At 39.9% G+C, this 15,383-nt stretch overlaps 1 protein-coding gene across 3 annotated transcripts in view; it reads right to left on the bottom strand.

Annotated features, from left to right (window-relative positions):
• ANXA3 (annexin A3) overlaps positions 1-15,383 on the bottom strand; it is a 53,227-nt gene that overhangs the window by 12,132 nt on the left and 25,712 nt on the right. For all 3 annotated transcript variants that reach the window (XM_027854650.1, XM_027854648.1, XM_027854649.1), the window contains 5 exons: positions 14,529-14,642; positions 9,923-10,013; positions 7,790-7,869; positions 4,770-4,826; positions 3,562-3,655 (listed from right to left, as the gene is read on the bottom strand). In XM_027854650.1, coding sequence (XP_027710451.1) covers positions 3,562-3,655; positions 4,770-4,826; positions 7,790-7,869; positions 9,923-10,013; positions 14,529-14,642 — 436 coding nt within the window. The remainder of the gene's footprint in view (positions 1-3,561; positions 3,656-4,769; positions 4,827-7,789; positions 7,870-9,922; positions 10,014-14,528; positions 14,643-15,383) is intronic.

Here is a 15,383-nt window from a genome sequence, read left to right as displayed (position 1 = left end):
AATATAAAAATATTCAGTGGTCTTGAGTGGAGACCTTCCACTTACATAATGATGGGAGCAAAGTGGCAAAAAAAAAAAAAAAACCACAAAAGCAGGGGTGGGGCACAGAAAGTGTTAATAATGACATTTCTCAATGGTTAACACACTCCCATTCTCTTACACTCACTCCATCCAACTGATTCTGAATCTACAACTGTCTTTGTATAAATACCATTTTCTCACCCTCATGGCTACTCCCCCAAACCTACCCATCCAACCCAGCCCTTCCAATGTCTCACTCCAGATCTGCCTGCCCCTTCTACTGAGCCTTCTGGTGTGTTTGTTCCATAAGGGTAAAACTTCCTGTCATCTTCTGTTGCTCGCTGAGACCTGGATCCCCCCTAATGACACTGCTTCCTTTGCTACTCTTTCCAGAACTAGTAATATATTCTCTCCGAACTCTTGACTCACTGGTCAGGGTGGGAGAGTGAAAATACTTCTTCCTCCTAAGGAAATATGATCCGTTGCCACTTTCAGACTCCAGCACCTTCACTAGACAATCCGAGCATCACAACATCCAAATTTGCCATCCAAAATAGATCTTGCTGTCTCTTAGCTATCAACCCCCAGGACACTCCGTTTCCTTTTTCAATAACTTCAGCACCGACATAGTCTCTCTTCTCATTTTCTTTTTGCCCTCACACTTGGGCTATTTCAACTTACATATTGATACCCCTGCAAATAATCTAACTTCCCAGTTCTTCAACTTATTTAATTTCCTGATTTATTCTTCTATTCTACTCAGTTACACATGAAATGGTCATTCTCTTAATCTTGCCACCATCCACCATTATTCCACTTCCAGATTCTTTTTTCAAATCATAATCTTTCGTTACCTTAGTTGCAAGAGGTATAAAGCCTCATATAAGCAACAGAGTCCCTGGAAATTAAAATAGAGCAAACAGAAGTTAATGACTCCATGAGAAAACAAGAAATATTAAAGCAAAGGCAAAAGATCCTCTGAAAGAAACTCCTAAATGAAAACATTCAGTAACATCGTAACCAAAACCCAGAGCTTCCAGGTCAAAGAAAAACTACTGCAAACAATCAGGGGAAAAAAAGGTACAATTACTGAGGAATCACAGCCAGGATCACGTAAGATTTAGCTGATGTCTGGGACTGATGTCAGGACTGATGTCAGGAAAAGGATGATGACCCTTAGAATCAGAAATCGTGGCCTGTCACATGAAGAATGGATTAGATTTGTTCCGTTTGGCCCCAGAGGCCAGAACCAGGAGCAAAGTGTGGAAGCAGCAAAGAAGACATGAGCGTGCTAAAGAAAAGGAGCAAAGAGCATGGAACATTATATTTCAAAAGACAGAAGATATAGGCATCCAATTAAGAATAACTTATCTAGAAAAACTAAGTCTAATCACACAAGGTAAAAAAAATAAAACTTCATTCCCCTCCAAGCCCTTTTCCTAACTTTCTGGTCCTCAAAATCATGCCCTATTTTACTCCTGGCTCAACCTAGAATTTTCCTTAGCACCTGGGGCCTCCTTGTCATGGAACAGCTTGCCACTCCTACAACCTGAAAACTCCACAAAGCCTGTCCCCCTGCTCTCGTTGTTGAACTTTTTCTGGAGACTCCATTTTGTGGAGGGGCCCAAGATGACTTAGCTTCATTCCTCACTCAGCCCTATTCCTCACTTTCTAGACTTCAAAGTCAAGCTCCCATGCTGAGTACTCTCTCCCCACTCCTAGCTTTTCAGATCACTTTCATGTGCACGTTAGAATGTCAGCCCCTCAAGGGCAGGAACTGCCTTTCTTTTTGCTTGTATTTAAATCCCCAGCACTTAGCACAGTTCCTGGCACACAGTAAGTGCTTAATAAATTCTTGTTTCCTTCCTTCCTTTTCCCCTTCCTCCTTGCTTCCTTCTTTCTCTTCTGTCTTTCTTCATTCCATAAAATAGAGGACTTCCAAGCATTCCTGATGAAAAAGTCAAAGCCGAATAGAAACTGCAATACATAGTAGTCAAGAGAAACATAAAAAGGTAGCTATGACTCAGCAACTGAACGGGACTGTGCAAGGATGAAGTGTTTACATTCTAAAAGGGAAAATGATACCAGTTTTCCCTTGGGATCCCAGTATTATCAGGGGTCACAGTGTTTAATAAGGCAAAAGGCCCGAGAGTGGTTTTGTTGTACTCTGATGATCATAATAGAAGAAAGGAAAAGAAGGACGAAAAGAATGCATCCGGGAAGAAAGAAATGACTATCTCCCATATTCAAGGTATGGAAAATAGAAGACTATTTTAACAAGATGGAGGGAAGTGAGCATCACTTGAACTTCACTTTCATGTAAACTGGTCAAAAAAGTGGAGAACACAGGTACACACAGCGTGTGGTGTAGAAATACCTCCAACACACGGACGAACCTTCAGTCTGTTAAAACTGAAAGACCTTTTTCAGATTAATTACTATTTAGTCATGTCTCCACCCCCATCTTGTACTTACCAGAAAGGATTAAATGTTGACATATTTTAGAGTTATGTTATGACATCATTAAAACCTATCAACAACTTCTGCCTCCCAGGATGTGGTACAAACAAGGATGGGTTGGCTCCAGGGGAATCCTCTGCCTATTACATTTGAGCCCTTTCCTCTTCTATATCAAAGAGGCCACATTAGAAGGGCTGTCCTCTTCCTCCAGCTTCTCCTATAATTAACTGTACACCATTATTTAACCACAGCTTCCCAAAGTAGACAATACTGCCCCCTGGGGGACGCTGGAAGGATGCAGTGGGGCTGGCAGTAACCTCAGGTGCAATTAGGGGGTTTTTGAATAAAAATAAGGGGGCACTGGAAGCATAAAGAAAAAAGAGAAGAAAATTTTGAAAAGTCGCTCGTGTTTCATCTGTCGTATAACAGAGTTGAAGTCGAAGTGATTATATTATTTTCCAAACAACACACAAAATAAAAATTATAACCAATCAGTGGTCAAGTCCATCAACAGGTCTTAACAAGCAAGTGTTGGCAGGCTAGGAAGCCGAGCATTGTCAGGAAGTCCAGCATGCATCAGCAGGAATATGTGTACATAATGACTTGTTTACAACATGATACTATATGGTTATGTGACGCAATATTGCATTATCAAAATTTCAATGCATGAAAAAAATTCACAAATTTACAATAAATTATTAAATTTAAGACATCATTTTTTAAATATTTCACATTTTTTTGAAATGAGGGAAATTAAAAAACAACACATTAAAGGGTTAAAGAAAGTAGATTTCCAGGGGGGTGCTTACTAATTTTTTTTTAATTGGCAGTAGGCCAATTAAGTTTGGGAACCTCTGACTTAAACTATAACCTGCCAATTTTTCAGACAAATGGGGCCCTCTTATCTTGGGTTATGGCTCCAATTTCCTAAGTTGTTTCCCAAAAAAAAGGAGTGAATAAAAATGCAAAAGATCTTGTCTCTGATTACTCAGCCTCACTCACCAGTACTCTATACACCAACAACAAGACCCACTTAGGTAAAAACATTCAAATATGTTCTAAGATGAACCAATTTCATACTTAGTCTCAGTTGAGGAAAGCTCCGTAAACACAGAATCTCGGTGAATTTGTCTTCATCGGTGCCCCACCTCTTCTCACCAGCTTCATAAAGAATCTATTGCCAAGAGGGAGATAATCACTTCAGTGCTACAATGCATATTCCAAAATGTGTTGCTATTTTTTGTTTTTTTAAATCATTTGTTTCTAAAGGATATGGGAATTGGAAAAAGGGCAGGTGTCACCTTATTTATTTATTTAATTTTTGGAATAAAACAAGCATTTCCATAATAATACAGTATAATAATAGTATAGTATAATAAATATATTATAAATAAATATAAATATTTATTTATATATAAATAAAGATTTATATATAAATAATATACATATAAATAAAAAATAAATAAATATAAATAAATAATGTAGTATAATAAAAAAAGATGACTGCACATGAAACTGCAAATATATTACGTACAACTTGATATTCCTTTTAAATATATAGTAAAGTTATCATGTAAATTTCTTCTTTTTCTTTCCTCCCCCCTATCCTAGAGATAGGTATCATTAGACACAAATAGGTATATATGTGTAACGTTAATCCATACATTCTTCCATTTATCAGTTCTTTACCTGGATGCAGATAGCATCTTTTTTCATATGTCCTTTATAGTTAATTTGGGTATTTATAATAGTCAAAATGACTTATTGACTCAGTCATTCTTAAAACAATATTGCTGTTACTATATACAATGTTCTCTTGGTTCTGCTCATTTTGCTCTTTGTTATTTTGCATAAGTCTTTCCATGCCTTTCTAAGATCATTGAGCTCATCACATCTTATAGCATAGTAGTTAGTATACCATCACAATTGTAAAAGGTTGCTCAGCTTAACTGTTTAAGTTTTTTCCAACTTCAGACCAAGAATTTTCATTTTTCTTTTACTAGCCACAATTTGTAATTATTTGGAGTTAGGCCTTTCGCATACTGGGATCTGTGAGACGATGCATTACAAGCCAGGACAAGTGAGGGGAACCATGAAGGACAGTAGGAAGCTTAAGTTGGACACGTATTCCCCAAGGTGCTTTCCCTTAGAGGAAGAGAAACCAAATCCAGCAGTAACCAGTGAAGGTGCCTCCCCTTTGTCACCACAAAGACAGAAATAGAAAGGATATTAAGTGAAGGGAAGAATCAGTATCTGTGGCATTTTTCCTTTCTGTGACTGTTTCTAACCTGGGCATCCTTTTTGGCAAGATTTTCATCCACTTTCTGACTTTCATCTCTTCTGCCCTATAACAAGGACAAAGGGAAAAGGAGACATTCATTAAAATAGAGAAAACCCTAGGACATCTCTATCCATGATACAACTATTACATAGAACATGTGGTTACAAACACACTCGCTTCTAACCAGCAAGAGACCTCAGAGGATCTCTCTAGCGCCATATCCACCCAGCACACAGTCAATCAGATATTTGGCTGGTATCCTCCGTGTCCTGGTAGCAGCTACAGTCAGTATGGATTATTTGAAACTCCCCTTGTGACCTTTCCTCATGTATGAGCACTTCTGGCAAAGGTCTGTTGGAGTGGAATGGTCCTGCTTGAATTACTCAGAAAATTCTATCAGAATGGCACATTCAAAAATTAATAGTTCCTGAATGATTTTGTTCCTGTTTCCAACAATAGGCATTTATTTGTGATGATTTTCACGTGAGATGCTTCTCTCTGTCCTGCTCTTAAGTCTTCTAACACTGAAGCTAGTTTGACTTTGGATAATGTCTATTTTGGTACGCATTCTTGTGTGTGTGTGTGTGTGTGTGTGTGTGTGTGTGTAGAATTGAAGAGCGTATGAAGGGGTCGAATGGGGCAGAAAGCTTGGGGTATGGTATGCAGAGTAGGCCTCTGGTTTGCTGCATGACGTGTGATTCTTCAAGAAAAGTTTCCATGTTCTGGTGACTTTACCAATGATTAAAGATAACAACAACAACAATAGCTAATATTTCTATTGTACCTACTATGTGCGAGGTACTATGCTAAGTGCTTTATAATTATTGTCTCATTTAATCCTCACAATGACTCTGGGACATAGAAGCTATTACTATAGTCATTTTACAGTTGAGGAAACTGAGGCAAACAATTTCCCAAGGTCACACAGTTTGTGAATGTCTGAGGGCATATTTGAACTCAGGTCTTGAGCAAACCAAAGACTAAAAATATTTTTAATTTCTTTTAATAAACATTTCTTGAATGCCTACTATGTGCATGGCCCTGTGCTAAGCTTAGCTGGGGTTACAAAGAAAGGCAAAAGACAGTCCCTGCCCTCAACAAGCTCCTAGTCCAATGGAGGAGAAAATATGCAAACAACTTTGTAATAAGAATGTTCTATTTGAAACAAAATGTCAAGTCAAGCATCTAAATAAGAAATACTCATAGGATATATATGTTTGCACATGCATTTGCCATTAGCTCTCTCAGCTCTAAACACAGGGACCCTCATCCCTTCAGTTTCACAAAGGAACAGAACTTGAAATTAGGGTAGGTGGCCACCAGGTGGTGCTAATACCTCAGTCATGGCCTCACGGTCCAACCATCAGTGCTGTCAAAGGAATGGTTTATCCGGGGGCATGGATTGGACGAGTAGTGGTAGATTTTTAGACGGGCTGAAGGAGGCAATTGACGGAAAATTTATTACAGCTAAACAAATGTTTGAATAGCTGTAAGGCAGTCTGATCTGGCAGAAAGTGCCTTGGCCTGCAGTCATGGAACCTAGATTTAGAACCTCTGGCTCTGTTGAATTTAGGGTCTGAGGACCTAGGCTTATCACCTAGGTGACCTTAGGCAAATCACGTAACCTCCTTGGGCATCAATTTCCACATCTGTAAAGTGAAGGAGTTAGATTAGACAACTGTTGAGTTCCCCTTCAAACCCTAGATCTTTGATTCTGTGACTGGCTGGATGACTGAATCACTCTCAACCTTCATTTTCTCATCTGCAAAACGGGGATAATAATATCTGAACTACCTATCTCACAGAGGAAAGCTCTTCGTAAACCTTAGGATGCTCTTATCACTATAAGTATACTCTATATCTATGTACATATAAATATCTATTTTCAAGCATCCACAAACCCTTTTCTGCCTTAGTAGATGACCCTCAAGAGTTGCTGGGGGGGTTAAAAAAATCTATACTTGGTGACCAACCAGTTTGATAAGCCTCTCTGAACTGATCCAGCCTAGTCACTGATGAAAGGCATACTGCCTTTGACCAGGTCTAGATTTCAAGCCTTTTCAAGTTGGGAGGAGCCCAGAGCCTAGGCTCTTGGGGCCTAGGACACCGGGCCACCTCCATATTGCCATGAGGCATCCACAAAGAACTTTAGTGGAGGACAGGTCAGAAAATCTTGGCTGTCCCCCACGCCTGGAGGACATTCCTTCTTGCTGTACCCTCATAAAATGAATCCTTCCCTCTCCTCAGAATGCAACTTAGGTGCCACCTTCTAAGAGAAGGCTTTCCTGATGCCACACCGCCCCCCCACCCCCATACTGAGTGACCTCCCTCCCCAACAACTTTGTGTCTTTTTTCATTTCAGTCACGTCCGACTCTTCGTGACTCTATATGCAGTTTTCTTTTTTTTTTTTTGGAGGCAATCAGGGTTAAGAGACTTGCCGAGGGTCATACTTATAGCTAGTAAGTCTCTGAAGCTGTATTTTAACTCAGGTCTTCCTGACTCCAGGGACAGTGCTCTATCCACTGTGCCACCTAGCTGTCCCCCATTTGGGGTTTCTTTGTACCTGTGGGTCTTCCCCCTCCCCTTTTTTTTTGGTGAGGCAATTAGGGTTAAGTGACTTGCCCAGGGTCACCCAGCTACTAAGTGCCTGAGGCCAGATTTCAACTCAGGAAGAGGAGTCTTCTAGACTCCAGGCCTGCCTTCTTGTGTCTAACTACCTTCTATTTATTCTGCTTATTTTTACTCTGCCTATGCTTTTATATGTACATGTCTCCCCTATTAGAATGCAAGGTGCTTGAGAGAAGGGGCTATTTCATTCATTGTATTTGTATCTCTAGTGTTTAGTGCTGGACTCAGTTGAGTCTTTTTTTTGGGGGGGGGGGGGAGGCAATCAGAGTTAAGTGACTTGCCCAGGGTCACACAGCTAGTAAGTGTTTGAGGCTGGATTTGAATTCATTAACTCACGAACCCCTAACTGATTCTTAATAAATGTTTGTTAATTGATATTGAAGAAGTAAGAAACTTACATCTTTCAAAGTCAACAGCGCTTTCCTGAAGTCTCCAGATGTCTCGGAGCTAATGTCATCACCAAGACTCTTCTTATACACTAAAACCAAACAATAATAAAATTAAGCTGCCGTGAACTGAAAAAACACCATAATACATAGAAAACCCTCATAGTAATATGAAGAACTAATGGAAGAGAAAAGAAGTAGGCTATTTAGGTAACTGTTTCACCTTATTCTGCCTGAGAAGAGTATTAGGACCTTGACTATATTTCTTTTTCGCTTGTTTTTTCATAATCAAATATATTTTTTATTTTTTTAAATAGGGAATCAAAAAGAAAGAATTAAAAGAATTTTTAAAAAGAAAGAAATTTGGTATTCCCTCTCCTCCAAACATTCCTTCTCCCGCCCCTGAGACTTTATTATTTTACTAATATTTTTTTTTACAATGAAGCATCTGCACTCTCTCCCTACCCTCCTAACACTAACACTAACATACACACACACACACACACACACACACACACACACACACACACACACGAAAGGAAAAGATGGCCTCTGCAAGGAATACACCTAGTCAAGGACGTTTTCCCATACTGGCCACATCCCAAAGTGCATGTCTCCTTCTGCATATCGAGGCCATTACCTCTCTCCGGGGGAAGCCTTCTAAAAGATTGCTGCTTTGGAAATGTGGTCTTTCAGAATTGTTCATTTTGACAACATTATACTCTAAATCATGCTCCTGGTTCTGCTTACTTCATTCTATATCAGTTCTAACTGAAGCTGAACGGATGCCCATTTCCCTACTCCTTCCTCATTTGTAGAGACTTCAACTTGTCCCCTCCCAGTATGTGAGATAAGTTCTCTCCCGGCCATTTCTTCCCTTTCCCTCCCTTGATTTTCCTTTCTTCTTTTAAGATCATCAAAACATAACAAAAACCACTCCCAGCTCCATCCTCTTATCTGATTCCCTCTATGACTCTCGCTGACACCCCAGGAGACACATTTCTACCACCCTTTCCCATTAGAATGCAAACACTTCGTCCATATGTCTTCTAATAGACCACTTCTATTTGCCTTTTTATATTCTTCTTTACTCTAGTGTTTGTAATTCAAAATTTCTGCTCGGCTCTGGTCATTTCGTCAGGAATGCTTGGAAGTCCTAGATTTCATTAAAAATCCATTTCCCCCCTGTGGCAGTACATACAGTTTTGCTGGGTAATTTCTCCCTGGCTATAAGTCTGTATCCTCTGCCCCATGAAATACCTTATTCCAAATTTTCTCACCTTCTTTATGTATAGTGGGCCACAAAGCTACCTGTCCCTGTCCCTGTTTAGGTGCCCCTCGGATGGATCTGGGGGTGCCCAGGCATGGGTCTGGGACTTCTGCTTGCCCAAGTACACAGGCTCTCCCTGAATTGGAATGTTCTCCAGAGCATTCTTGGCCAGAATCCAACCTAACCCATGTCTGTAGATCTCTTTGTCTTCCTGTGCCAACCTGGGCCAGAAAAATGACTCACTGTGACTTTTTCTTGGATTTCCCCAATAGGATTTGGCCTTGTGCATTTGTTTTAATGTTTGGCTTTCTAGAGGGCCCACTGTACTGTTTCCACCTTCCTTCTGATTAACCAATTTACTGCTTAGGACCCTTTCAGCTCTGGTCTTATGTAGTAATATACAATTTTTTCTCATGCTCGTCCTGATGGCTGGTTCAATTAAACAATGTTTCTGGAGGGTAGAAACTACTCTATCTATAGGTTCTAACACACAAATCATGGCAGCTGGTGGCACTGAGCTTGGAGTAAGGAAGACCTGAGTTCAAATCCGGCCTCAGACACTTACCAGCTGTGTGATCCTCGGCAAGTCGCTTAACCTCTGCCTGCCTCAGTTTCCTCAGCTGTAAAATGGTGGTCCTAATAGTACCTACTTCACAGGGTTGCTCTGAGAATATAGCCCATATTATGTGCTATATAAATTCTTATTCTTATTCCTCCTCCTATTAACCTTATGTAACAGTTTCTGGCTCAAATAATATTCACATTTCTCTATCCCATTATTCTAAATACAGTTCTCTTTCCCACATGCAGCTTCTTCTCCAACATGTACCTGACCAGTTATGCCTAAACTATCACACAATGGAAAGAGCCATTACCTGTATAATAGGCCTGGGAGATCTCCTTCAGTTGTTGGCTGCTTCTGGTAGTTAGAATTTCAATCAATGAACTCTCATTAGTTCCAGAGCCCTGAAACAGAAGTATGGATTTCCTAAGAATGTTAATTTTATTTTCCCCCTTTTTATTTCACTCTTCACAGAAGGGAAAAGTAGTTTCCAGCAAATTAATTATATTACATATTATACTAAAATAGCTTTTTAAGCCTCAATGCATTTTGTCATTAACATAACACAAATATTCTGGAATTGGCTAGCATAAAAATAAATACCAAGCTTCTGGAAAATGAAGAAAACAATCATTCCAAGTGTAGTGGAGATTGAATTGGCCATCCCATGGTACATGCTCAGAGTTGCCATTTTTAGTTCCAGTCAATTATATGGGAGTTTGCGGGTATGCTATGGGCCATGTGAGACTCAGGCTAAAATGTCTGCACTTTGAGATGACAGAGGATGTCCTCATAGGAAGCTAAGCTGGAAAAATTAATGACTCAGTAGGTATTTTAAAAGGAGTGACCCCACCTTCAGCTCCTCTGTTGTTCTCTGGCTATGATCTGTGTCAGCATTGATTTCAACTTCTAACCAAGAGGGAGTTGGGGAGAATGGACATGTTGCTCAATTCTTCCACCGCCTTGACCTCCATGTGGCCATGAGCACATGGCACCCAAAGCACACACCTTGCTTGGGCAAGCTCGAGCCTGGGTTTGGACTGCCTCTTTTGGATCTGTTCTCTCCTAACCTAAGGCAGACAAGTGTCTGGCCTGAGGTGGAGGTGTCCAGGCTTGGAGACTGCCTTGTGAGGTTGAGAAGGCTAGAGTTCCTGTGTTTCATTGGGTCAGAGCTGACTGGCAATAGCGGGGGAGGCTTCAGTAACTACTCCAAAGTTCTTGGAGAGACCAACCACCAAAAGGAGGATTTGCCCAAGCCTGACCATTTTATCAGCATACATGCATATCAGCATACAGTGGGAATTGCTCCAATAGTACAGGGCCAAGTTAAATGTAAAACGCCTGATTAACAATCTTAAAAACCCCTTTATTTTCTGATTAAGTTTAAGTATCAGCCCTCTCAGCAGATTATGAGTATTTATAAATTAGGTTAATGAATCTTGTTGTAAGTTATTCTATTAATGTGCATGGTGCGTCTTTAATGCTTAGCATTTCTTTCGTGTGCTGGAATAAAATATCCATACCTTATTTATATTGTACACCGAGTACCTTTTAATACTTCTTTTTTGGAGGAAATACTGTATTTGAGCCATAACCCAAATTATAAGTAAATTTTCCCCCAGGGCAATGCAATGGTGGTTTAATGAAGCCAAAAATGTGAGAAAAAGAAGTCTGACGGATAGGTTCCCTCAGGACTAACCCCAGTCCAAACCATGCACCTTGGGTCAGAGAAGAAGGGTTCATTAGCAGAAAAGGCAGTAGTGCAGTATTTCAGGTCATATGGGCAGTGCCTCTTCGATGTCAGACATGAATAAGTCATTTTAAAATGAAAGAATGATGACCCTTAAAATCAGAAATCACGGCCTGTCACATGAAAGATGGATTAGATTTGTTCTGTTTGGCCCCAGCATGGAAGCAGCAAAGACCATTGAGAACTTAGGTCAGGAAAAACGTGCCAAGGATTAGAGCTGTCGGTGAGGGGAACGGGTTGCTTTAGGAGGTGACCTCCTTAGAGGTGTTTATGCAGAGAGACTTTCTGGGTATGTAGAGGTGGGGATTTCTTTTATGTGTAACTCGACTGAGATAATCACTGGGGTCCCTTCTAACTCTAAACTTATGTTAATCTGTGAGATGATCATTCTCAAGCATGGAAATAATCCACGCTATTTTTAAAGGGTCTTGTAATATTTTAAATGAATTCTCCTTTCCATTCCTGTTGCTATGTAGACAGGCCAATATCATACTATTATATAGAAGGAAGTTGTCAGAGGCTCAGGCCTCTGTGAACTGAGCCCAACGAATTACACTGTTGTTCCAAGAACAATGGTTGGGAACAGGACCACTAGCTCGGTGGCATCAAACTCAAACAGAAATGGATTTTATATAGTCCCTATAAATGGCATTGTAGATACAGCACCGAACTTGGAAGATCTGAGTTCAAACCCTACCTTTGACACTTCTCTGTGTCACCTTAGACAAGTCACTTTTACCTCTTTCAGTCTCTTCTTTTCTCTTAATTTAATCTCTCTGTTTCCTCTTCTATAAAATGGAAATAATAGTGCTTGCTTAAATGAGTTGTGAGGATCAAATGATCTATATAAACTTTAAAGGCTATAAAATGTTATCTGCTGCTGCTACTACTACTACTAAGTCTAATTCTATTTTTACTATGACAAACAATACTATTAGTTCTACTACTACTACTACTACTACTACTACTACTACTACTACTACTGCTACTTTTACCAAGACTACTACCAAAATAATGCTATGGATAATTAGTATTAGTACAATTGCTACTACTAATAGTACTAGTACTAATGCTAACTTACTACTAGTAATAGTACTACCAATACTAGTAGTATCACTAATACTACCACCACTAATAACAATGCTATGGATTTTGCTATTGCTAGTATTACTACTGTTATTATGAATACTACCACTCATAATGCTACCACTATTATTAATGCTACTACTACCATTAGTAGAGCATTACTACTCTTACTACCACCACTACTAGTGGTAAAACTACTAGTAGTAAGCTCATCTTCATGAATTCAAATCTGGCCTCAGACACTTACTAGTTGTATGACCCTGGGCAAGTCACTTAACCCTGTTTGCCTCAGTTTCCTCATCTGTAAAATGAGCTGAAGAAAGAAATGGCAAAACATTCCAGTATCTTTACCAAGAAAATGGGGTCATGAAGAGTCAGACAGGACTGAAACAACTAAACAAGAACAAGATAGATACTACTACTACTAACTGTTATTATAATTACAATACTTCCATAAGAAGTAAATAATGAGTGATGAAAATCACTCTAGGGAAAATAGCTCACCTCTCAGGGTCTGAACTCATCAATTTCATTCAATTCAACAAGCATTTATTAAATATCTACTCTCTGCTGGGGATATAACATTTTAAAAAAAAAGTAGTCCTTACACTCAGGGAGCTTACGTTCTATTGATAGCAAAGCTTTTGATAAGAAAGTATAGTTGCTGATACCTATCTCCTTCATGATAAAACCAGGAAGAGTTTTTATTTGACTTGATAAGTTTGTGAAATTTGTGATGATTAATCCTGGAAAAGCCTTTTCTGCTGAAAATAAATAATTCACAAATGCTTGTGCCTTGTTAGGACACAGTTCCCTGGCTGCAAAATAAAATGGCATTGTGCTAAAGCCACAGTTTATTTGCCATTTTAGCCCATCAAGGATTTGAACTCACAACTCAGAAGAACCCTTTGTAGGATTCTCCACACTGCTGCAGAACAATGAATAATAAAATAAAATAATAAAAGTCAAGTCTGAGTCATTGTTTGGGCCCTGATTGGCTCAGAGCGAACGTAAATAGCAATTGTTTCAGTTTTGGCCAGAAACCTGAGGGTCTTCCCCTCCCATATTTTTTTTTTTTTCACTAAGTAAAAGACCATCCTCTGCCTCATTTCTTACCCAGCCTTAATCACTGAATGGGCCTGCCTCATTAACTGAAACCTGTTAAAGACCTTAGCTTAAAAAAGTCAAGGTCTCCCAATGCATCCTGGGCCATCTCCAGGCATCCTGATCCACATCTGGCCACTGGACCCAGATGGCTCCAGAGGAGAAAGTGAGACTAGTGACTTTGCACAGCCCTCCCTTACTTAAATCCAATTCACTTGCATGTCATGGCATTGTGAGAAATGCTAACAGTTTGGTTCCCACAGAATCGATAAGAAAACAGGACAGGAGGAGATTAGGTTATTGATTAATTGATTTCTTGGTTTATTGGTTTACACAAATATGTAAACAAGATAAGGGAGTACATCAGGCGATGTCCCTGAAAGTATCTTGTTTGTCCCAGGCTTTCCGGCTCTCCCCTCCTTTTATCTTACTTTCCTGCTAACCCAACAGTTCCTTGTTTTGCGCCTTTTTGCAACCTCATTGCTGGAAAAAGTTTCCGTGCTTAGACTGTGAGCTCTGAAGCCCAGCCAATGGGAAGAGGAGCTAGTGGGAGGGTGGGGGTTCTCTGTTAGGGTCTATGTAAACTGGCTTTGGGCTGCACTCCCTTGCACACCCTGGCTGGAGCCATCTTGAGCGATGCTGGGTGTGTCCTTTCTCATGAGAAAGCAATAAAACTCGTTTTTGCCTTTCTTAAGAAAAAGTCTCTGATTTGATTATTTTGGGGGTCACAAACACCCCACACAGCATCATCTGCCTGATGTCATGGTCCTCTTCTAGAATGAAGGACAAACAACAATAAGGCTTGAAGACATAAGCTGAAAGCAGAGCAGTCACTACCTCTAAAGAATTCACATTCTACTAGCCGGGCATTTTTTCAGTGGTTAAAGCTGTAGATTATTTTTTCATATGGTTACTTCCCGAGGTCATTGAGACTATAGGCAGACACATATATTTGGTAAAACTTCCACTGGACTCCTACCTTCATGGCTTTCTTTAACTGCTTCGCATCAAATACGGCTGGTGGGGTAACAAGGGCCACCATCAGACGTTCAAAGTTGCCAGACAGATCACTCTTCAAGTCATCTTTCAGATCCTAAGACAAATCCCCCAAAGTAAAACATTTTAAGTGCTGGACATTCCTCCTCATGGGCAGGCCCAGAGGAGAAGGGCAATATTCTCTGCCCCGGATGGCACACTCTTCACCCATCCACACACCCAACTCACTTGGCAGTGTTCAGTTACTGCTGCCTAACATTTGAGGATTCCCTCCTTGATCTACCCCCAGACTGAGCTCAGGAACAAAATCTCTGAAGAGAGAGAACTCTGCTTAACAGCCCTCCTATATTAGGAAGGACTTGGTTTTACTAATGGTCTACTTCATATAGAAAGATTGGATTTTTAAAAATACTTTTTCCAATTAATGTAAAAATTTTTTTAACATTTTTTTTTAACATTTTGAGTTCCAAATTCTCTCCTTCCCTCCCTTTCTCCCCTTCCTCCTTCCCCCTCCCTGAGATGGCAAGCACTTTGTTATAGGTTATACATTTGTAAGGACTAAGGTTTTTTTGATGGTCAAAAATACAACACCAAAGCTACCAGGCTTTTCTTCTGACATACAAATAGTAAAAAGGAAAGTGGGTCAGGTGGGTGGAGAACAATGATGTTGCCAGCGTAGCTTACTGTTTGTTGTAGCTGAAATCTATTTGCATGTTAAAGCAATAAATAGTCAATAAACATTTATTAAGCATCTATTATGTGCCAGGCAGTGTGCTATGTACTGGGGTTGGGAAAGAAAGAAAGAAAGAAAGAAAGAAAGAAAGAAAGAAAGAAAGAA

This window comes from Vombatus ursinus, unplaced genomic scaffold, assembly GCF_900497805.2.
Source record: "Vombatus ursinus unplaced genomic scaffold, bare-nosed wombat genome assembly UNPS02010461.1, whole genome shotgun sequence".
NCBI lineage: Eukaryota > Metazoa > Chordata > Mammalia > Diprotodontia > Vombatidae > Vombatus > Vombatus ursinus.
This window is presented reverse-complemented; position numbering and strand designations above follow the sequence as displayed.